This window comes from Benincasa hispida, chromosome 9 (assembly GCF_027475165.1).
Source record: "Benincasa hispida cultivar pf3 chromosome 9, pf3_genome.v1.1, whole genome shotgun sequence".
In the NCBI taxonomy this organism is placed as follows: Eukaryota; Viridiplantae; Streptophyta; class Magnoliopsida; order Cucurbitales; family Cucurbitaceae; genus Benincasa; species Benincasa hispida.
In genome coordinates, this window is record NC_143486.1 from 6,351,618 (window position 1) to 6,375,422 (window position 23,805).

General features: G+C 34.4%; 3 protein-coding genes and 2 non-coding genes across 5 annotated transcripts; 4 read left to right on the plus strand and 1 right to left on the minus strand.

The window, feature by feature from the left end:
- The first annotated feature begins 11,283 nt into the window (after positions 1-11,283).
- LOC120087164 (uncharacterized) lies at positions 11,284-14,822 on the plus strand. The gene is made up of 4 exons (XM_039044068.2): positions 11,284-11,539; positions 13,012-13,100; positions 13,241-13,338; positions 14,396-14,822. Exons 1-4 carry the CDS (start codon positions 11,530-11,532, stop codon positions 14,484-14,486), a joined length of 288 nt encoding a protein of 95 aa, XP_038899996.1. The 5' UTR covers positions 11,284-11,529; the 3' UTR covers positions 14,487-14,822.
- On the minus strand, positions 14,742-19,830 carry LOC120087159 (tRNase Z TRZ3, mitochondrial-like). Its single transcript, XM_039044061.2, has 12 exons — positions 19,318-19,830; positions 19,083-19,172; positions 18,711-18,755; positions 18,545-18,599; positions 18,348-18,391; positions 17,753-18,235; positions 17,402-17,670; positions 17,170-17,317; positions 17,038-17,088; positions 16,185-16,585; positions 15,414-16,092; positions 14,742-15,240 (listed from the first exon to the last, which is right to left on the minus strand). Exons 1-12 carry the CDS (start codon positions 19,696-19,698, stop codon positions 14,932-14,934), a joined length of 2,955 nt encoding a protein of 984 aa, XP_038899989.1. The 5' UTR covers positions 19,699-19,830; the 3' UTR covers positions 14,742-14,931.
- Positions 19,831-20,842: 1,012 nt separating this feature from the next.
- TRNAN-GUU (transfer RNA asparagine (anticodon GUU)) lies at positions 20,843-20,916 on the plus strand. Its single transcript has one exon. It is a non-coding gene; the product is annotated as a tRNA-Asn (tRNA).
- A 78-nt stretch (positions 20,917-20,994) lies between these two features.
- TRNAN-GUU (transfer RNA asparagine (anticodon GUU)) lies at positions 20,995-21,068 on the plus strand. Its single transcript has one exon. It is a non-coding gene; the product is annotated as a tRNA-Asn (tRNA).
- A 35-nt stretch (positions 21,069-21,103) lies between these two features.
- PNSB3 (NDH-dependent cyclic electron flow 1) lies at positions 21,104-23,165 on the plus strand. Its single transcript, XM_039044067.2, has 6 exons — positions 21,104-21,467; positions 21,547-21,657; positions 21,743-21,799; positions 22,469-22,531; positions 22,715-22,777; positions 22,882-23,165. The coding sequence occupies exons 1-6, from the start codon at positions 21,255-21,257 to the stop codon at positions 22,966-22,968; spliced, it is 594 nt and encodes a 197-aa protein (XP_038899995.1). The 5' UTR covers positions 21,104-21,254; the 3' UTR covers positions 22,969-23,165.
- The last annotated feature ends 640 nt before the right edge of the window (positions 23,166-23,805 follow it).

Below are 23,805 nucleotides of genomic sequence, written 5' to 3' on the forward strand. Positions count from 1 at the left end.
GACCATGGCAGAGGAAGAAATAATATTATTTTCGTGACGGTCGTTCTAATCATTCAAATTTAAAATAACAACACAAAATGATGATTACAAGGAAAAGCTCCATAAGATAAGAGTTCAAAGAATTTGAAAATAAATGTTTCCAATGCTGAATGACTGGGTATTGATCACGTACCTGTTGCAACTAATAATACTTAGTTGACCTCTATCAAGCCTCCCTGAAGAAAAAAGAGAAAAATGTGCAAACAAATTTTGCATACTAGGATAATGACATATTTGACCCGTCCCATATGACAAATTTGGATGTGGCGTACTTCTTTAAATCTCCCGAAGAAGATTGGCACAGTTGATGGAACTTTAAACGTTTCTTTTAACTTTGAGAATATCTAGACTTAATGTATTTTTCTTTTATCTATCTTCATTTTTTTTAGTAACTTTTGTATATTTAAGTGTTGTTTTTCTTATTGTAATTATTTTCTTTTACTGAAGAAACATGGATCATTTTCATATGTTAGGTGATTAAAAAATGAGCAAAGAAGATCTACGTCTAGCAGATAGTGCAACTACACACAACACTTACAAATAAAAAATCCTTTTCCAAATTGACAATGCTAAAAGCAAAAGTAAATACAATATCAGGTTCTGCAAACTTGATCGAAGGTTTTTGGAAAAACAAATATTATTTTTCCTAGAGGAACAAAATTTACAATTGACAATGCATTGTTCTCTAGTCAATTTGGAAGAAATTTTCTAAGTTTTAAAGATATACGTTACAATGGTTATCATATTGAGACTGGTAGTAAGAATAATGCGGAATTATTATCTCTACTATCTCAAATGAAAAACGTATATTGGAAAAGTTGTCTATATTATCTTTTGGATTGAATTATACGTATATACAAGTAATTGAAATATATGCAATAATGAATCTGAAATTCATGAATCTAGATATAATTTCTATTTAGCATGATAGATTAGGTCGTCCATGATCTATAATGATGAGAAAAATTATTGAGAATTCAAGTAGACACTCATTGAAGAGCCAGAAGATTCTTCATTCTAATGAATTATCATATGATGCTTGCTCCCAAGGCAAATTAATAATTTGACCATCACCGGCTAAAGTGAGAACTGAATCACCTACATTTTTAGAACAGATTCATGGTGATATAGTATTTGTTCTAATTTCTCCACCACAATGCACTAAGATGGGTTCTCAAAGGAAGTTAGGAATATATGTTGGATATAATTCTCCATCAATTATTAAATATCTTAAACCCTTGGCGGGTGATGTAGTTACTGCACGATTTGCTGATTGTCATTTTAGTGAGACAAAATTTTCAATATTAGGGAGAGGAATTAAGAAGTTGGAAAAAATTATATGGAGTGCATCATTATTGTCTCATTTAGATCGTCGTAGAGATCAATGTGAACTTAAAGTTCATAAAATAATTCATTTGCAAAATATAGAAAATCAATTACCATATGCATTTAAGATGCAAGAAAGTAACGAAGTCACATATACCAGCTGCAAATGTTCCATAAAAAATTGTATCCCAACACAACAAGTTGTCACTAATGAGTCTGGAATACAGACTAGTGGGTTCCAAAAATAAAAATCCTCGAAAATGATAAATAATAATAGTAAAAAAGACTTGGTTGAGGATGTAAATACCCATGAAGAAATCCTCGACATGATTAGTGAGGAAGATGAAATACCTAAAGATAATAATGAGATTTCAATAAACTGTGCCATGACAGAAAAATGAAGGAATCAAACTAATGTATCCATTGACAACATTTTTGCGTATAATATTGCTCTTCATATTATACCTGAAAATGAGGACTCTGAACTAAAATTTGTTGAAGAATGTCGACATAAAAAATATTGGCTTTAGTGGAAATAAGCAATCGAGGCAAAATTAAAATCACTTTCAAAACGACAAGCTTTTGAATAAGTAATTCAAACACCAAAAGGTGTCAAACTTGTGGGATACAAATGGGTATTTATGAGAAAAATAAATGAAAATAATGAGGTCACAAGATACAAAGCAAGACTAGTTGCATAAGATTTTTCACAAAGACCTGGTATTGGTTATGAGGAGACATATTCTCCAGTGGTGGATGCAATTATGCTGAGATGTTTAATTGGCCTGACTGTGTATGAAAATCTGGATATACATCTTATGGATGTAGCCATAACATATTTATATGGATCTCTTGATAATGATATTTATATGAGAATCCTAGAAGAATTTAAAGTACTTGAAACATATACATCAAAATCCTAGGAATTGTATTCAATAAAGTTAAAGAGATCATTATATGGATTGAAACAATCAGGACGGATGTGGTACAATCGCCTGAGTGGATATTTATTAAAAGAATGATATCAAATAATTCAATATGTCCATGTGTTTTTATAAAGAAATCACTATCAAAATTTGCTATTATAACTGTATATGTTGATGATTTGAATATAATTGAAATTCCTGAATATCTTTCAAAAGCAATAAAATATCTTAAGAAAGAATTTGAGATCAAAGATCTTGGGAAAACAAAATTTTGCCTTAGTTTGCAAATTGAGCATTTAGTAGATGGAATATTTATTCATTAGTCAACTTAAATAGGAAAAATTTTGAAAAGATTTTATATGGACAAAGTACATCCATTAAATATTTCAATGGAAATCCATTCATTAGATATAAAGAAAGATATATTTTGACCTCGAGACGATAATGAAAAACTTATTGGTCTTGAAGTACCATATATTAGTGCAATTGGTGCATTTATGTATCTTGCTAATAATACAAAACCATATATTGCATTTTCAGTAAATTTATTAGCTAGATATAGTTATTCTCCTACAAAAAGACATTGGAATGAAATTAAGCATAAACTCTATTATCTTCGAGGAACAATCAATATGGGTTTTTTTTTATTCAAATAAATCAAATTTTGACCTAGTTGGTTATGCAAATTTTGGATATTTATCTGATCTACACAAAGCTAGGTCTCAAACAGGTTATCTGTTCATATGTGGAGGGACTACTATATCAAGGCAATCGGTGAAACAAACCAAAATGGTCACTTCCTCAAATCATATTGAATGTGTATGGCTAAGATCAATGATTCAGCACATTTGTAAAACATGTGGCTTGTCTTCTAAAAAAAATCTTCCAACAATATTATATGAAGACAACATAACTTGCATAACCTAAATCAAAGGAGGATATATTAAAGGAGGTAGAACAAAACATATTTCACTGAAGCTTTTCTACACTCATGATTGAAGAAAATGGTGACATCACTGTACAACAAATTTATTTGAAAGATAACTTGGCAGACTTATTTACAAAGGCATTACCAACCGTCACTTTTGAAAAATTGGTGCACAACATTGGAATTGGCGACTCAAATATCTTAAGTAATGTTTTCATGAGGGGGAGTAAATATATTGTATTCTTTTAGGAGTATATATTATATGAAATATATACTATTTTCCTTCACTAGGGTTTTTCCCCATTAGGTTTTTCCTAGTAAGGTTTTAATGAGACATCATCTAAGGGAGAGTATTATAAATTTTATAAAAAATAGATGCTTATTGCTTAGTGTTCTAAAAGCTACAGATCAATCTTCATATTGTTCATGTGTCTTGTAGTTATTCATACTTGGTGTTCATGTAAGATCACGTCCTACTTGCCACTTTGCCTATAAATAGTGGCATTTGATGGATCTTAAAATCACACACATTAATGAGAAATCCACTTCAAATTTCCATTAAATTTTCATAATTTTAGTTATTTTATTTATTATTTTATTTATTTATTTATTATGATTATATTATATTTGTTCTAAATCCGTTGTGCTCCTCAATTTCAAAACATATATATGTATATATGTATGTAAAATACATCCAAGGTTAGATGGGTAGCGTTAATAAATAATGAATTTAAAAAATTGGGAAGAGTTTAATTTAATTAACCATTAGAAGCTTGTCGAACTTTGATGGAAAAATCTAAGGTTAATTATAAAAAATTCATACACCTCCACGCTAGACCAAAAAAAAGTAGTAATAATAATTAAGAAATAAATAAATGATAAATAATATATGAGAGAATGAATATATCTCATATATACTGTAAATGCCTTTGAGAAAATGGAAGGCGGATCCACCGACAATGCCCATGCCGAAGGCACCGTCGATGTCGTCGAGGATCCAATCTGGACAAGACTCCCGAGAAGCCTTTGGTGTTCCCATGGAAGGTTTGATCTGCAAATTCGTCATTCAGTGCCCATGGATCTGTTCAGTGACTGCCCAGTTATTGTCCGGCTAACGAGGCTACAATTTGTATCGCTGGGTGATAGAAAAAAATGGAGAGAACTAATAAAAGAGAGGAAGTGATATAAAACTCCAGTACTTGAATTTCATTCCAATTAGACCTTATATAGGCTCAAAATACACCATAGATAACAAACTAACCACCCAAAACAAATAGCACAAGACTAGCACAAAAAATAGCAACCCTAAAGACTAGCAACAAGAAACTAAATATAATCAATTCTATTTTTAACACCCTCCCTTAAACTAAAACTATACAATTTAGTATTTAGTTTAAAGTACTAGAGGAAACCACCCCAAGTAAGCTTCGAAGCTTCACAAATGTTGCTAATTTGAGAGGCTTGGTTAAAATATCTACCACTTGATTTTCACTTTTATAGTAGCTTAGATTGATAATTTCATCATTTGTAAGATCTCTCAAGTAATGGTATCTTACATCAATGTGTTTGCTTCATCCATGCAAGACAGGATTCCTTGAGAGCTTGATTGTTGATGTGTTATCACAATGAATGATAGATGCTTCTTCTTGCTTATAATGCAAATTCTCAAGAATGTTCCTCAACCAAATGGCTTGACATGCACATGATGTTACTGCTACAAGTTCAGCTTCAGTGGTAGATAATGTGACAATTGGCTGTTTCTTGGAAGACCATGAGATAGCTCATGAACCAAGCATGAAAACATACCCTGAAGTACTCTTTCTATCATTTAAATCTCCTGCATAATCACTATCGCTAAAACCAACAAGGTTTAGTTTTCTCCTTTTTGATAAAGTATGCCAAGACCAAGAGTCCCTTTTAAGTAATGTAAGATTCTTTTGGTAGCAAGGAGATGAAGCTCAGTTGGAGATTCCATAAACCTGCTAATTAAACTTACATCATACATAATATCAGGCCTTGTATCTGTTAAGTACATCAAGCTTCTAACCATTTACTTATAGAGAGTACTGTTGACCTTCTTTCCTTCATGGTCCTTTGTGAGCTTCAAATTGGGTTCAACTGAAGTTGTGGTTAAGTTGCAATTCTCCATTTGAAACCTGTCCAAGATCTCCAGTGCATATTTCTTCTGATTGATGAAAATTCCCGCTACTGATTGCATTACCTCAATGTCGAGAAAATAATACATCATCCCTAGATCTGTCATTTCAAACTCTGCCATCATGGACTGCTTGAATTCTTCAAACATAATCAAGTCATTTCCTGTGTAAATCAAATCATCTACATACAAACATACTATTAAAATCTTGTCTGGATATTGGAATTTAATAAAGAGAGTATATTCATATAGATATTTTTCAAATCCAATTTAATAAAGTAGGCCCCAATTCGACTGTACCAAGCCCTAGGAGCTTGCTTCAATCCATACAAAGCCCTCTTCAAGCAATATACCTTTCTTGCATTACTCTGTTGAACATATCCAAGGGGTTGATCTATGTAAACTTCTTCATTCAAGTTGCCATGCAAAAAGGCTTATTTCACGTCCATTTGAAGAATTTTTCAATTGCTTTGTGCTGCCAATGCTAACACCATTTGAATTGTATCATGTCTTGCAATCGGAACGAAAACTTCATTGTAGTCAATGCTAATTTGTTGCTTGTACCCCTTTGCAACAAGACGAGCCTTTTATTTGTCTACTTGGTCATCTTTATTCAGCTTTGTCTTGTAAACCCATTTAACACCAATGGATTTTTGTCCTCTAGGAAGTTCTGATAGCACCCAAGTGTTTTTTTCTCAATCGACTTAATCTCTTCATCCATGGCCTACTTCCATTTTATATCTTTGACAGCTTCTTAAAAAATTAATGGATCACATTCTGATAATAAAGCATAATGGACAAATGCCTCATCAGAAAGATCACCATTAACCTCATAATCTTCCATCCATGTTGGTCTCCTTCTAACTCGTTGTGATCTTGAAGAACTTGCACATCCTATTTGAGACTCAATAGCCTCAAGCTCAACTGATTGTTGTACTGGATTTTCAAGTTGAGGTGTCAAAGATTCATCATTGTCTTCAAAATTCACAGGTACTATTTGTTGCTCTGGAGTATCTTCTGTCCAATTCCAAGTGTTTAGTTCATCAAATATAACATCTCGGCTAATTACAATTTTACCTGTGATTGGATTGAACAGTTTGTAAGCCTTTGATCGTTCACTAATGCCAAGAAAGACACATTTTTACCTTTTTCATCTAGCTTCCTTCTCTTCTTGTCAGGAATGTGTGCATATGCAATGCACCCGAACACTTTAAAGTGATCAACTGATGGTTTAAGCCCATCCCAAGCTTCTTGAGGAGTCATGTTTTTCACCGAAAAAGTCGGACTTCAATTCAAAACATGAACACCCCAATTTACTGCTTCTGGCCAGAATTTCTTTGGAACTCTCCCATTTGCAATCATACTTCAAACCATGTTGAGGATAGTACGCTTTTTTCTTTCGGCAACACCATTTTGTTGAGGTGTGTAAGCTACTGTCAATTGGTGCTGAATTCCATGCTGAGCACAAAAATTTACAAATTCTTGTGACATGTATTCTTCTCCACGATCCGTTCGAAGGGTTTTGATTTTTCTCCCAATTTCATTTTCAACAACCGCTTTAAAGCTCTTGAAAATTGAGAATGCTTCAGACTTTTCCCGCATGAAATAAACCCAAGTTTTTCTGGAAAAATCATCAATGAAAGAAATAAAATGTTTTTCTTCCCATTTGATACTGGGTTTAATGGGCCACATATGTCAGAATGAATTAACTCTAGGGATTTACGTGCTCTCCATGCATTGCCTTTTGGAAAGCTCTCACGATGTTGTTTGCCAACAACACAATCTTTACATACTTTTGTGGGAGGAAAAATTTGGGGAAGGCCAACCACCATTTGCTTTTGAGAAAGGACTTGCAAACCTTTAAAATTCAAGTGGGCATATCGCAAATGCCAAAGCCATGTGGGGTCTTGATCTACTCCAAACCTTCTAGTTTGAGTGGGAACAACCTGTTCGAGGCCATTTCAACACGAGCTATCAATCCTCAGATCATATATCTCACAGACGCTTTCTTTGATAGTTGTGACATAACCCTTCTCTTGTAGCTATCCAACACTCAGTAAATTGCTTCTCAAATCAGGAATATAAAACACATTTGATATGGTTTTAACATTTCCTTTTTTGGTCTTAATTTGAATATTTCCTTTACCCACAATATTTACTTTAGAATTATCACCAAACATCACAGTAGAATGATAACTTTCATCCAAATGAGAAAAGAGAGACTTGTTATTACACATATGATTGCTGCAACCAGTATCTATATACTATATGTTAGTTCCAGCTCCTCGTTGTGGTGGCACCTCATCAATAGAGTTTCTTGCTCCTTTTCCTCTATAAAATTAGATTGCTCTCCTTTTTCATGGTTGAAGTTGGTTGTGCATTCATACTTGTAATGACCAAACTTATGGCAACGATAATATTGAATGTTGGACTTATCAAGTCTCGAGTTATTGTTGGATGTTTGCTTGTGTGGATCATGTCCACCACCTCGTTCTCTTCCTTGCCACCTTCCACGACCTCGACCACATCTTCTATTTGATCCTCTCCCTACGGAGTTTTCACCATGAGTTGAAATTTTCAGAGCTTGTTCTTCGGTTGGACCTGTATTTGACGTCATTCTCTGCTCATGCACAAGTAAAGAACTTTGTAATTCATCAATTGATAATATATCAATATCTTTTGATTTCTCAATTGAACAAACTACATATACAAATTTAGAATCCATCGACTGAAGAATCTTCTTAACTACAGCTACATCTTCAATCTTCTCTCCATGGATACACATCTTGTTTTGCTATAGAATTCCGTGAGAAATTCCCATCCACGGACTCACCTTGCTTCATTTTAAGAATCTCAAACTCTTTGCGAAGAGCTTGGAGCTGCTATCTTTTCACTCTTGTTGTTCCTTGATACTTTTTCTTCATGGATCCCAAATTTGCTTGCATGCATCATTTTGCAAAATGGTCTCCAAGATGGCACGATCAATGGCTTGGAATAAATAATTCTTTGCCTTGAGATCCTTCAATTTTCGTTCTTCTAGCTTCTTTTGGTCAACTTCTGAGAAGACAACTCCAACAGTAGGTTCATTCACTCTTGCTTCAACAATGGTCTAGTACTCTTTTGACCGTAGGAAATTCTCCATCAACATGCTCCAATGATCATAATGACCATCAAAGTTGGGAATTGCTGGTTGCACATAGTTGTCCGAGGCCATTATCTATGCTTGCTAGCTATTGTAGAAGATAAAGGAATGAGAGTTGGTTTAAAGGCTAAGAAGAAAGATGTCACAACCGGGCTCTGATACCACTGATAGAAAAGAATGGAGAGAATTAATAAAAGAGAGGAAGTGATATAAAATTCCAGTACTTGAATTTCATTCCAATTAGACCTTATATAGGCTCAAAGTACACCATAAATAACAAACTAACCACCCAAAATAAATAACACAAAACTAGCACAAAGAATAGCAACCCTAAAAACTAGCAACAAGAAACTAAATATAATCAAGTCTATTTTTAACAGGGAAGAAGAAAAAGAGAGAGAGGAGGAAGAAAGGAATTGAAGAAAGGAGGAAGAAAGAATTCAAAGAAAGAACATGAGATACTAACTATTTTTTTCTTTTTAAAAAAGGAAAACAATGGGTGGGAAGTCCTAGACTATGTATAGGGGAGAGATGTGCAAAATCCTAGATATATATTCTTTTTTATTTTTTTGTTTTACAAAAATCATGGATGAGGTCTTAATGATAAATAGACACCAATATTAATAAGAATTTGTAGTCTATTTGACTATTTCTAAAATAAATTAAGAGTAGAAGATAGAGATTTTTACATAAATAATCATCTTTGGATCAGAATTTTCAAAATATATATATATATATATTTAATGAAGGTTTTTTTGTAATTTTTGTGGACAAATTTACCCTTTTTTTAAAAAATTTCGTCCATAATTGTTTTTTTGTATAATTAATTTATCTTCGTTTTTCCTCATTGGGTTAATGATAGAGAGAGAAACTACATTTATTACGGAGAGAAAAAATGCATTTATTATAGAGAGAAAAAATGCATTTAATATGATTTTTAACATTTTCAAATGGAGAGAGAAAATTTGAATACTTTTCCTTTATTTAATTCAATTGGAGAGAGAAAGTGCATTAATGATATTTTATTTTCTATTTTCGTTGCACGTTTTTTTTTTCTTCAGATTCATGGTCATTTAAAATATATCTCAGAACCTTTTGTTAGGTATTTGAAAATATTCTAACAAATATATGAAATATACCACAGTATATAAATTAGATATTGATTCAATTCTTGACATAAATCACAATTTCATTTTCTATGTTGATCTTTTATATTATGTGATTGATTCATGTTTGTTCCCTATCATGTAATATATTTCATTGTTCATTTGGAAACATTCTAAAAAATTTATGAATATCTAACTCAAATATTCATGGTTATTTTTAAATATATCTTAGAACTCAAATACTTTTTGATATGTATGTCAATATATTTTATTGTTCATTTGATTTATATATCCCAAGTATTATGATATATATGCATGTCTAATTAGATATCGATATTTTGTTGCTTTGATATGTATGTTTCTATATCTTCGAACATCATTTTAGATGTTTGCAAATATTCAAACCAACATATGAGATATACCAGTAAAATGGTAAAACATTTTTCAATATACAAATGTACTTTTAAATATACTAGTAAAATGATTTTTTATATATATACCATAGTTTAGATTCATTATTATTTTTAAATATACGTTAGAACATTTGCCTTAGATGTTTGCAAATATTATAAATAATATATAAAATATACTAGTAAGATTGGAAACGAATATATATAAATCACAAATGAACTTAATGTTCAATATATATTAGTGTATATAACATAATAGAGAAAGTCTAAAAAAAAATCGAAAATATATATCACAGTATATATCGAAAAATCACTTTATATATCGAAAAAGAATATATATATCATAATACATATAAAAAAACCACTCTATATATTGAAAATGAAAAATCACCATACGACAGTATATATAAAAAAAAAAATAAAAAAAACACATATGACAGTATATATTGTAGTATATATAAAAGACCACCCTATATACCACCGTCAACTATCATCATCCAGAACCGCACGCAAATGGTCCATCCCGTGTTGGATCTGTTCGCCCCACGCCGAATCTGCTTGCCTAGGCTAGAAAAATCACCCCACGTTAAATCTCCTAGCCCGTCATTGTAAAAAACGCCTTGTGCCAGATTTACTTGGTAGATGCCGAAGATATTTCAGATCTGCTCCCCCCGCATCGAAAGATTCGCTCTACACGTTGGATTTGAGGAAGAAGTCATGACTAAATTTTGGTAGATGCGTCGTCGACGATGGCAAAGTGGACAGATGGAGGGAGATGACAACGATGGTAAAGTGGACCGACGGAAGGAGGTGGCGACAATTACAAGGTGGATGGAGAGAGAGGCAGCGACGAAAAGATGTGAGAGAGTTTTGAGGGAGAGATTTAAGAGAGAAATTGAATAAGATGAAGTGTGGGGATATGAAAAGATGAAAGAGAAATGAAATTATTAAAAAAAAATCATTAATAGAGGTGGGTGAGATATGAAAAAATTTTCGACTTTTGCTTTTTTTCTATTTATCTTTTAATACTTGGAGGATTAAATAGTAAAAGACCATTTATTTTCTTAAAAATATGAACTTCACTGTGATATTTATGAAAAATTGAAAAGTTCAAGATATAAATGTATTATTAGATTATAATCGAGGGCTATAGCCTATATGCTTAGAAACCCCTAGAAGATAATAGTGTAGCCTTAGAAACCCCTAGAAGACAATAGTGTATATAGGGCTGGATTCTTTTTCAATTGGGCCTTTTCATGCCAGCGTCGGCCCAGATTAATCCATAATACCAATTTTGCCCCTTTCGTTCAAAGCAGCCGCATTTCATGCCGCCACCCGCTGCAGAGCTTCCTCTATGATTTTCCCGGCCGGCTTCAGGGTAGTTTATCTCGACCCACTAGCATATCTGCGGCGCTGATCATTCAAGCTATTTTGCGACTTGGAAGTCCGTATGAGACGAATGATATTTTCCATTTCGAGCTATCGGGAGTTTCCACAATGAGTGCAGGTACTCTACGAATCCCGAGGGCGAGAGAGAGAGAGAGAGCGTGATTTTTTTCTTTCTTCTTTTGTGGTTGAGTTTATGTTAGTTTCGAGGAAGAGAGGGATTCGATTGGTTGAGTGAGTTGAGATTTTCGATTGTTGACGGTAAATTTATAAAGTCCGATCAGGGATTCTTTTTTCGGACATCAAACTCATTTGGAAAATGAATAAATTTAAAGATAGCTGCGTATGCTGCAGAATTTCACCTCTAAATGAGGGGTTTCTATCAATTGATTAAACCCTGGTTTTGATCAATTTGTTTGTAGAAGAACTACAATGTACTATTGTGCACTTTTATTTCCTCTGTGTTCTACCTATCAGATGGGTGGAACTTTGAACATTAACACTTCGAAGTAAGGTTGGTTGATCTTGGTTTTTGAATTTCGTTTGTTTTACGTCTCTTATTCTTCAACGTAGAAAGGCTTTAGTTCTTTACTTGATGACTGGAACTTTTAGGTTTGAGAGAATCAGAATATCTTGTTTCATTCACTGAAAAGATATATATATATACAAGAGTACATGAGTGACCTGATTCTGGAAAAAGATAATAAATGACACTAAACTAAAGATATTTACAATAACACGATAATACTAAAGATATTTACAATGACTAAAGAGAATGAATTGAAAGGAGACTGCATGTTTTTTCTTTTTCTTTTTCCTTGTCGCGTACCATCAGTCATGCAGAAAGTTGTCAGTTGCTTAAACATGTTCACCAGATTTTTAAGGTACACAAATGACTGGTAGCTATCATTCAGTCCATTCATTTCATTCTTAATGGGGCTCTGAATTATTCAGATATAGTTCTTTTTTTTAGTTTAGCTTTGTATCTTAGGCAATGATTGTCATCATTTGTCTTACATCTTTATTTGAAGTTTCCTGATCTGTGAAAGAACTGTTTAAAATTGATTCTGACATGCAAATTACATTTACCTTTGTGAATGATATTCATATTACTTGGAATTAGTGAACTCTAGAAGACTAGTTTGCCCATCTTCGGTATAGTCTTTTTCTTTCAGTTTTTGTTGATGTAGTGGCGATTGGTAGTCTCAGATGATACTGAATTGGTATAGTAGAAGTTGAATCGAGTTGTAAGGCAATCAATTATAACGTGATTTGGATTGTAAATTTGGTGGGTTGTATTTTACCATGCTATATATGAATCATGTGAACCATTTCTTATACTGAACATGGTATTAGATGAAAATGTAGAAGTGAGATACTAACATTTCTATTCTAAGAAAAGAGTCCACCAAGAAAAGTTATAATTAAAAGCCTAAAATTCTTTGGTGGTGCAAAGAGGTTAACCATTTCGTTTTTAATTTAAAGTATTTTCTTAATTTGCTAATTACAATTTTATAAACGTGCATAGAATGTGGTTATATTTTCTTTTTCAGCTAATTTGAATTAGTGAGAGCTATTGTGATCTTTATGCAGGTGGTTCATTTGGAGGGAATAGAGGACTGCGACCGGTACCCCCAGAGAAAGGAGTCTTCCCTTTGGATCATATGCACCTCTGCGACCTGGTATTTATTTATTTTTTTTCTTTTCTTTTCTTTTTCTTTTTTAGCAATATAGTCGTTACTAGAATATATGATTTTTGGGATAGTTTTTTGAGGTACTTTGTTTTCATTGCTTGTTCTATGATGCATGAGCTTTATTGCAGGAGAAGAAAGAATACCTCCATTGTCTTAAAACCTCTGGTCACCAATCTGAAAAATGCAGGCATTTATCAAAAAAATACCTTGAATGCCGTATGGAAAAGTAAGACTCTTGATCTTTTATATTATGTTTTGTATAACAAAAGTTGCTTGGCTTTCTCTAGATTCATAAAGTTTTGTTTCTGAGAAGCTGTGTTATTTATTATACAATGTATTGGTCATCCTTCATTCCTTAAATTTTACACACCATGATTCCACTATTGGCTGAAATGGCAGCACTAATAAACCTTCCCACCAAATACCAATTCTAGTAGAACAGAAAGTGTTTATCATTGTAATATACTGATATAATCTCAAGTTGCATTTGGATACTTAATGTGGCTCTACCAAAAGTAGGTGCATGGTTAAATATTTAAAAGCTTTTATCATGCCAAAATAAATTATGCTAAAGTCTCTGATTAAGGAATAAGGATGGCCAACATAAACGCAAAAAGTAAAAAGGAAATTCAGTTTTACTATTGTTAAAATGGTATAAGTTGCTAAAAGTTCCACTTTCAGAGCCCTGCAGTTTCCGCAGCGCCAGCAGACAGCTAACCAAATTCCTAATAAAAGATGCCAGCTTTCCCTTGCTTATCTAGCTCAGCTACGGGCCAAGGGCCAACTAACTCATATGCCCTGAAAACTTGGAGTGAACCTTTCCATCCTTTTCTAACCAGTTCTATACTCTCCCTTCAATTTATAACTCTGCCCCTGCATTCCCTCAGCCAGATTTTCACTCTCCCAGGGTAAAACGGATTAGGGGACTAGCAAACGGGTTTAGAATCGGTTGAAGTAATGTTATGCCCATTGGTCAAGTGCAAATGGGAAGGTAACTGGAAATAGAATGTATGTTTCATTTCTTTATATTATGACAAATAAGGGGGACGCACTCATTGTGATATTATTATGTATACTGCCCACCAAAATAATATCTTGAGTTACAATATCACGGTGTTGCACTGCGGGTTTTAACTCCTATCACCAAATGCCATGCAGATTGGTGGAAGTTTTTCTCTGCTACTCATTTAGTTTTTGATTCGTACCAACTTTGTTGTTTCCTATTTTACATAGCTCAGTTGTATGAGTACGGTTATTAATCACATTTCATTGGAATATTGCAGGAACTTAATGGCAAAGCAAGACATGACGGAACTAGGATTTGGATATTTGAGCCAGGCCAGTTTGTCTGGTGATAAATTGGAACAGGTCTAAATTGTTCAGCCATAGATAACCGTGGTCAAAATTTTTATTTAGTCACTGGGTCAAGTTATCAACTTAGTTCCTACGGTTTGAAGGAAGGGAAAGTGATTTTTCTTAATGTATTGTCCTTAATCAAAGTACTAATCTTGCCGGTTTTAATTTCATCTTTAATTTCATTCAATAGGCGGTTACACTACACTTTGATTATTCTCTCATGTAGTTTCAAAGGTTTTCTTTTTCTCCCATTCTTGTATGTATACATGCAAATTTCTGAACAGTGCCCTTTTTGACTTGTTTACATCTCCTATGTAATATCAATTTTTCAATCTTAGGAGCAACTTTCAGCTACATCTGGTGCATTCCATGACACAGTGGCTTAAATTACAAGTAAATATTGACCTTCAAAAGAATGAATTTGGCCTATGTCAATTGAAACTAAATGTTTTCTCCTAACTGTCTAAGACTCCATAGTGACAATATCATCAGATTCGTCTACCATCATCTCATTTCTGAAAAGGAGTTTCAAGTAGGGGAGGACCTTAGGAAGTACTAACAAATCTGCCACATTAACACTCATCAAGTCAAATGCAATGCACGTCTTGTGCATATGTCTCTCATCGACCACAGGAATTTTTGGGTATCTTTGGCTGAAATGCGTAAGGATGATTCGATATGCTCCAGCGGAGTTCCCTATGTCTATAGCTTCTGAAGTTGTGCTGTGGTTTTTTGCCATGGCCTCATCCACCAAACTGTCCTCAAAAGTAGCCTGTAACAACCCAAAAAAACTGCATGTAAGGTGTTCCGTCCTCTTACCATGTTCTTGTAAAATGAGTTGATAAAAGCATTCATATATCTGTTAGAATAAGGATGAAAAAGATCTGAAAAGAAAGTAATTACTACAAATATAGCAAGATTCAATATAGGGGTTCTAAAACTTGCCTCATGTATAAGAAGTGTCGCACCACGAGATGCTTCCATCAGCTCGGGACAAGGTCGAGTGTCACCCGAGTAAATGATCTTCCACCCAGGTATGACTTTTCCATCCAAATTAACCCTTTCAGCAGCCTTTAAGACAACACCATAAGCCTGTGGACAGTGCACAACTGGGAAGCTAACTAAAGCTTCCAGACCAGCTTCATTCAGAACTTTATTCAAGCATTTAAGAAGTGGCATGGCCACGCTGATATCAACTGGGCTACTAGGACCCTTCCAGTAGCTCTGCATACGAGATCCTTTGACGAATAAACTAGACGCGGTTTTCTGTTCGATGGCTCCACCTATCAGTGTGCTGCTTCCATATGTGGAACTGGTGGTACTTTCTGAGGGCAACTTTTCAATTTCTGAAGCAACATTCTGAAAAGCTTCCAATGATGCTTGTGTTGTGTGCTTACAATCAAGGAACTGCATATCTAAATCTTCTAATCTTTGGTATGCATCCAAATATCTTTTAAGTTGTCTTGGCCCGATTACTAGTACAGGTTCATGGGGGACTTCCTGCAACAAATCACGCCGTAGAGCAAGTATTCTGGCCAGTCCAGTGTGATGGTCTGCATGGATGTGAGAAATCCAAATACATCTTAGGCTCCTCACAGCAGCATCAGCACCCTCTACTCCATATCTGTAAATCAATTTGTAACAATGGCTACGTATTAGAAGGAAGAGAAATCAAATTACACAAAATGAAACCGAAGAAAGTGCGACCGCAACTACCTTCTTTTAAGCTGACCCAAGGTTCCTTCGCCACAATCTAAGAGCATACTTCCTTTCGAGAAAAGATTAATGTAAATAGAACTGACATTTCTGTACTTGGATGGCTGGGACGACCCTGTACCAAGAAGAACAATTTCCAAGTCATCTCTCCTAATATTTTCCAGACAACTTGGAACTTTATTCTCATCGAGCCATGGTTCTTCAACCATTGCATTATTATCTTCAACAGGAGTTTTCTCATCTGTTTCAGCAGAACCCTGCCAAAGCTGACTAACGTGATCAACAGCATCCACAATCTCTGGTATCTCAGAATGCAGAGCATTGATAATCTCTGACATAGTTTCCTGACTAGGAATACTAGATCGATCCAATCCAAGTTGTGCATAGGGGCGCAAGGTGAACTGTTTCACGAACAACATTATTGTTAAATAACTTGCATCACCGAGTAGAAAATCTTGTTGCCAAACATTCAGACACGAGCACACCAGAATCACCATGCATAACAAGTGGATGAAGGACAAGAAAAAAGGGATACATCCCTGGATGGTAAGCATATCTTATATGCCGACCTAAAGAACAACTGTGGTTTCACATCGATGCATATTATGAATGTTAGAACAGATATCCAATGAACAAAACAACTTGTCCACCACTGGTCAACTAACTTGGTGTTTCATTCTACTATTGCTTCAGTTTCATACTACCACCTTGACTACAAGCACACATGTTTAATCTGCTCTAAATGTAAAAGTTAAAATGATTTCACGGAGTTCACTAATTAAAACAGCAGCAGTTAATCATTTTGTTGGTCAATAACAAGAATGACACACTTAGCTAATCCATCGTCTCATACCTTTAGAAGATTTTCAGCTAATGTGCTTTTGTAATGATTTGATACTTCTATCTGGTACAGGAAGATCAATGGCAAAGTTAGTTATTTTACAACTAGAGAAATTCTAAGACCACCAAAGATATTACAACAAACCTCAGTTGAGGCACAGGAATCTGATCCTGGGATAGTAAGCTGTTGATGGGACAAGAAGCCTGGGGCTGGAAATAATTGAGGACACAAATGATTAAGCCTTGCAGCAATTTTTGCGCTGGATCTTAGAATTGGAATTGCAACATTCTTTCTGCATAAAAATCAAGTGAGAATGAGAATTTTCTATATATGCGAGCAAGAGCAGAAAATCCATGTCAAGAAGAAAAAGACTCACCTATCATGGCCAGCCATGATGTGTTGGGCTGACCCTAATCTCTTCACCCATTTCTGGTAATTGGGACTACTAAGGATAGAAGCAGGACTAAGATGAATAACACATGTTACCACCTTACCAGTTTCAGTCTCATCGCTCAAGAAGTCTTCATAATAGGGTTTCAGAGATTGCAAAGCCATCAACTCTGACAAATGAGATTCTGTTGGACAATCAACAAGTAACACAACTGGACCAGGAACTGAGGGGCCAAGGACATCACTTGGATGAACCTAACTTGAGTAAAAAATCAGTGGATTAAGACATAGCATTTAACACCTTATTGGTATAAAGTGATATAGCTACTGATCCTACCATGATATTTTGGCGATCTGACATCACTGAATTTCCAAGTTGTAACTCACGATATTTTGGCCCAGGTTTAAGACCAAATGCAGCTGCTTTTGATGGATCAAACTTCCCCTTAATCTCAGGAAGTTCACATACATATACTACAGACATGTCACCTGGCTTTACTGTAGATGAAGTTTTGGTTGTTGAACTTCTAGCTTCAGAATCATGGTTTCTTCTTTCTTCTTGAGTCCAGCCCATGTCATCTTCATCGAACAGCTGGAACCCTCTATTTGACCTTGGATGTACCAAAATTGCCGATATCTTGACTACCTCATCATCAACAAGGACAATGGGATCACAAAACTTACTCAATTCATGGACAGCATCCACGTCTGAACTAAGTGCAGGTCCAAAGCTCCGTGTGTGAACCATGGCAGCATTTGGTATGAAAGACTTCATTGCATCAACTAAATACTTCAAATCAGAAGGACCCCAGACATTGACCTTCATAGAATAGAAACTACAGTATAAGTTAGAACAAGCATAACAGCTCGTTCATTTTAAATTACTTCAACTCGAATAATTTGATAATGTATTAAGTAAACATTATACTCACAGACATTCCAACTTCTCCAATGCCAGCCAGAGTCAGCAACAAACCTGCAAGGAAAATTATAAAGCTCAGGAGGTCACGAATTCAAACTTAGTAATATTATCTTATCTTCAAGCAAATAATCCAATAGAATTACATGTGCTAATAGAAAAAAGTACCAAATCAAAACAAAACCATATCTAATCACCCAACAGACATACCAGGAAGTCCACCAGCAGTCTCTGAACATACGCGGGAAAGGAATATGTGATCTATCTAGAGGAACGACCGATAAATTATCAAGGTTCAGAATACAGGGACAATCAAATTATAGAAGACTAAACCTGAAATTCAGAGATAAATGATAAACTTTTCAAAATAGAATACCTTGGATAACTTAATCTTATGTTCCGTGCAGAATCGTTGCAACCCCTGTAATAGGAATGACATAGAATGTTTAAACGATTCAACAGGAAGTCTCGTGAATACATTGTATCCCAACAATGTAAAATGAGTAACCATAAAACTATAATCATATAGCTCAAGAAAACATAATGTAAGCGTTAATCAACCCCACTGGATCTTTCTTTAATAATAACAAGAAAACAAAACTAAAAACAGCAGTGAAGGAGTTCATTTTTTAACAGAAGTGTAAGTTAGAAGTTAGAACACGGTGCCCAGCACGTCAATTCTCTGTTAAAAACCATGAAAATCATGGCATGAGCCTAATGGGTAGAGAAATTAACATTCCATTGGTACCTCTCCAGCATTAAAAATGAATCTCTGTTTATCGAAGAAAAGCAAGACCGAAGGCGACGTATCTTGAGTGTCCATTCCAGTTCCCAGTATCTATATGGGGGAAAAAAAGTATCAAAAAAAATTCAAATAGAACTTCGATTAACCGTTGAAACCAAACCCAATTGAAAAATCAAAACCACGAACTAAAAAAATAAAAAATAAAAAATAAAACCCCAAAAAGCAAACCCAATACAACCTGCACGTAAGAAATCGTATTGGCGGGATTCAACTTCCTAACTTTAAGCTGGAGATTCTTTTTGGGCAAATCACTTTTATCTCTGCCCTCTGCCCTCCTCTTGTTAAACCCAAAAGACGTAGCTTCAGTCTCCTCCATAGGCACCGACTTCTCTTTCCCTTTGGTCTCTCTCAAACTGCTACTGTTTCTCCGTTTGAAATCGAGAGAGGGGGGAGCGGCGGTGCTACGACGGCGTTTTGGTGAAGAAGAGGCGAGAACGGTGAAGAGAAAAGGGGATTTGGGAGAGTATAGAGAAGGAAAGAAGGGAAATTTAGAAGGAGATAGAGCAGGAGAAGAAGAGAGGAAGAGGAAGCGGAGACTTGAAAGATGCGGCAATGGCATTGTGTAATGAAACTCTGGGCCTCATTTACAGAGCCAGGGGTTTAAGCAGGTTTCTAGTAGAAAGGAACGAGAGAGATGTACGGATACGTCGGCTCCATTGGCCATTATCCTCTCCAATCTAATCCAATCCATATTAAGGCCCACTAATCAGGGTTTACGTCGTTCTTAAAGCCCACTAATTTTAAATTTCAATGGTAAACTTTAACAACGGATGTGGTTATTAACACACTTACATGTCAATTGAGTTATCTTCGATTTAACATAACTTTACTTTCTATTTATATATATATATATATATATATATCCCAACTTTGGATTAAATAATATATTTCAACGATATAAAAATTTGTTTGAGTATAAAATTTTAATGCCCATCATCTCTTAGAATATGCAAAAGGCAATTTAAATCATGAACTTGGTAGTTATTTACTTATTTTTAAAGAGAAATATTCATTTATACCTCTAAATTATCTGGCTTATGTCAATCGAAATCCTGAAGTAATAATTTGTAACAATTAAAACTATACATTGTGTTTCGTTTGGATAAATATTGTGAGAGACTTATCAATTAACCTACAAATTCTTATAAGTGAACCAATTTACATTATTTTAGAGATTTTCTTTGAAAATCATTAAAACATCTCTTTTAATCATCAATGTTGTTTATTCGACACTTGAAAAAGTCCACACGTGTGTAGAAAATCATGCATATATGATTCACTTATAACAAATTTAAGTTTGATTTAAACAATCGCGTGTCTCCCTCGATGTAACCAATGTGTGCAAGAGGTTGTATATTGGTTTATAAATTTTCAAGATATTATTTTTTTATCTTAGGATTTTGAATAATATGTTTAGAAGGTCAAAATTTTTAATTTATATTAAATAATTATATGACATTATAAATTTAAAAAATTATATCATCCTTAAAGTTAATTTTATAATTTAAAAATAATAATAAGGTAATTAAAATACATTTTAAAAACTTAGAAACCAAACACATTTATTCTTAAAAATTAAAAAAAAAAAAAAAAAAAAAAAAAAAAAAAAAAAAAACCCACACTACTTGGATCAAAAAAAAAAAATTCCTTAAGCTTTTTATATTAATAGATTATATAATTTTAGAATATCTTTAAATAAGCAAGCTGGAATAGCTCAGTTGGTTAGAGCGTGTGGCTGTTAACCACAAGGTCGGAGGTTCAAGCCCTCCTTCTAGCGATTTTTTTATTATTATTTTCGTTTGTATTCTTTTAAAAATATATTACAAAAAGTTATTTGAAATTTAAAGTTTCGTGTGCTGGAATAGCTCAGTTGGTTAGAGCGTGTGGCTGTTAACCACAAGGTCGGAGGTTCAAGCCCTCCTTCTAGCGTTTTTATCAACATTTTTCCTTGTTATTTCTTTTTTGGGCAATCTTCAAATCTGTTCATTTCACTTACTCATAAGGCCATAACGATCGACGGCGACAACAGATAAGGGCACAAAGAACCACACAAAACAACCATCATGATTTACCTTTCATTGAACACTTCATTTCTTCAATCCCCAATTTCCCAAAATGGAGGCTCTCCATCTGGGTTCATATCGTTTATCATCTTCATCTTCCTTTCGCTCCTTCAACTACATTACAAGTTCCTCCCAAACCCTCAAACGCTTTCGCCCTCTAAGTTTCCGTAGAGCCCACATCAGAGCTGTTGGCACTGTTCCACAGAATCAATCTGAAACCACTGACCCTGAAGAGCCTCCGGTTGTCGATTTCGCTTTCGTTAATGTAAGTTGTAATGTCCAATTTTAGGTTTTTTTTTTTTTTTTTGGGTGGATTTCCAAGTATGATTGTGTGTTTTTTTCAGTCTGTGTTGCTTCCTGATGGAACCCCAGATGTGCACTTTCGTCGAGCATGTGGTGGGCAAAAACTTAGAAACATAATGTTGGATTCCAATATTGAGTTGTATGGACCTTATGTGAGTTTCCCAGTTCATTAACTTGATGAGACATTTGGGTTTTCAATTAGTTTTGATTATCATATGGTTTGATGTTCTTTTGCAGTCGAGATTTCTGTTGAACTGTGCTGGTGGAGGCACCTGTGGGACTTGTATGGTGGAGGTGACTTTACTGCATTGGATCATGTTTTCAACAGGATTGGGCCTAAATGTCCGGATGACCCATCCTCAGCCCTAAATGATGAATCACTCGTCCCAAAAATAAATAAAATTTAACTTTCTGCTTAATTTAAAGCACACTATCGTGTTTTATATAGTATTACATTAGGATAAATATATCTATCATAGCCTTAACACAATGATCATGCGTATCGCGATATTCATTTTTCTCCACTCTATTGCAATATTCATGGCGAAAGCACAGCAAACCACGAGAAAAATGAATATCGTGATAGACATGGAAGTTAGGGTTATGATAGATATAGCCATCCCTAATGCTATACTACATAAAACACGGTAGTGCGCTTTGACGTAAGCAGAAGGTCATATTTCATTTATTTTTTAGGGACAGGTCATAATCATTTAGGAGATAAGAATGGGTCATCCGTATAAAAATACACTTCTATCAATACCCTTTTCATTTCCACTTTCTGAATCTTTGTTTATTTGATCATTATGGTAAAATCATTCAGTTCATGACTTGGATGTGACATAGAAGTTAACAAAGTTCAAAACTTGGTGCTATGACCATTAGAAAGTGAAACAAATGAAGAAGGAATTCATTCTTAATGTTCTGCTACAAGTCTTCTGAATGAAATGTTTACCATTTCAGATCATTGAAGGGAAAGAGTTGCTGAACTCTCGCACAGACATAGAGAAAGACAAACTTAAAAGGGTAAGAATACAGATGCCATTGGCATTAATCTGACAAATCAAAACGAGTCAATAACTATGGACACTGTCATGCAGATGTCAAGTCCATTTGTATTTTTCATTCAATTCCTTTGAACATCGTTTCGTAGCCGAATCAAACGATAGCTCGAGGATAAAAGTATAATGATTTTGTTTTCATATACAGAAACCCAAAAACTGGAGACTAGCTTGCCAGACCACTGTGGGGAAACCAGATTCCAGAGGGATGGTAATTAGTTGAAGTTTGATGGATGATGTTGTTGAATAGAACAGTCTCAGTTTCTTCTTTTCACAAAAATTGATGAGTTTATTGTTTGTTTTCTTTGGATGTAGCTTGTTGTTCAACAGTTGCCCGAGTGGAAAGCTCATGAATGGGGTTATGAAAAAGTAGAGATTTCAGAGTCATCTGAGTCTGCATAATTTAACTCTTTTATTTTATTTTTGACCCATCAGAGTCAGCTGATCAGAAGATTGAGCTATGGACATTAACTCATCCACTTTGGAGCCTACAAAGACAAGCTCCTTGCCCCATTATTCAATAGTGTAATTATTTCTTGTTTATTTAATACAGTTTGTTATTTTTTTGGGCAATAAATGGAAGATTTGGTATTTGACTATCTGTATGAGATGCAACTAACATAAGCTTGAGATATTATATTTTTTTTACTAAAACCAACCGTTCAAATCACTATTCCTTATATTATTGAATTAAAAAAAAAAAAAGAAAAAAAAGAAAAAAAAAGAAGAAAAAAAAGATTAGCATGATACAAGGAGTGAGCTTCAGTATCTCGATAATCCCTTAAACTAAAGGGAAATTGCATCGAGTAGCAAAATATACCTGTGTATTTGCAAGCGTGGCTCCAGTTTTTTAAGTTTGCATCTATAGCAAAATTCTCCTTCTTTGTTAAGAATTCCTCCACCGATGCATAACCAACATCTCCTCCTCTCTTCCCGATGTTGTCCCACCACTGCTGCTTCTTTTTCTTAAGCCCATTTTCTGCTCCTTTTTCTTCTTCCCGAAAATCGCATTCCACTGTTGCTTATTCTCCTAAGGTCATTTTCAGGCTTAGATTATCGGAGAAGAACAAATTCAAGTTGAATTAGGGTCAGAATCGGTGCAACTATAAGAGAATTTCAAAACCATGAAGGATCATATAGATCTCGATTCACACATGAAGAAGCCAATCGGAAGGAGAAGAAGCAGAGTAACAGCAGTGGATTTACGAACTTTGCTATATTTACTTAGAAGGCTCTTAA

Coding starts and splice junctions, on each gene's coding strand:
- PNSB3 (XM_039044067.2), top strand. CDS start 21,255: ATGGAGGCTCTCCATCTGGGTTCATATCGTTTATCATCTTCATCTTCC. Junction 21,468..21,546: donor TCGATTTCGCTTTCGTTAAT/GTAAGTTGTAAT, acceptor TGTTTTTTTCAG/TCTGTGTTGCTTCCTGATGG. Junction 22,778..22,881: donor AACCAGATTCCAGAGGGATG/GTAATTAGTTGA, acceptor CTTTGGATGTAG/CTTGTTGTTCAACAGTTGCC.
- LOC120087164 (XM_039044068.2), top strand. Junction 13,101..13,240: donor ATATGCACCTCTGCGACCTG/GTATTTATTTAT, acceptor GCTTTATTGCAG/GAGAAGAAAGAATACCTCCA. Junction 13,339..14,395: donor CTTGAATGCCGTATGGAAAA/GTAAGACTCTTG, acceptor GGAATATTGCAG/GAACTTAATGGCAAAGCAAG.
- LOC120087159 (XM_039044061.2), bottom strand. CDS start 19,698: ATGCCATTGCCGCATCTTTCAAGTCTCCGCTTCCTCTTCCTCTCTTCT. Junction 17,318..17,401: donor ATCATGGCTGGCCATGATAG/GTGAGTCTTTTT, acceptor ATTTTTATGCAG/AAAGAATGTTGCAATTCCAA. Junction 15,241..15,413: donor CGACACTTCTTATACATGAG/GCAAGTTTTAGA, acceptor GGGTTGTTACAG/GCTACTTTTGAGGACAGTTT.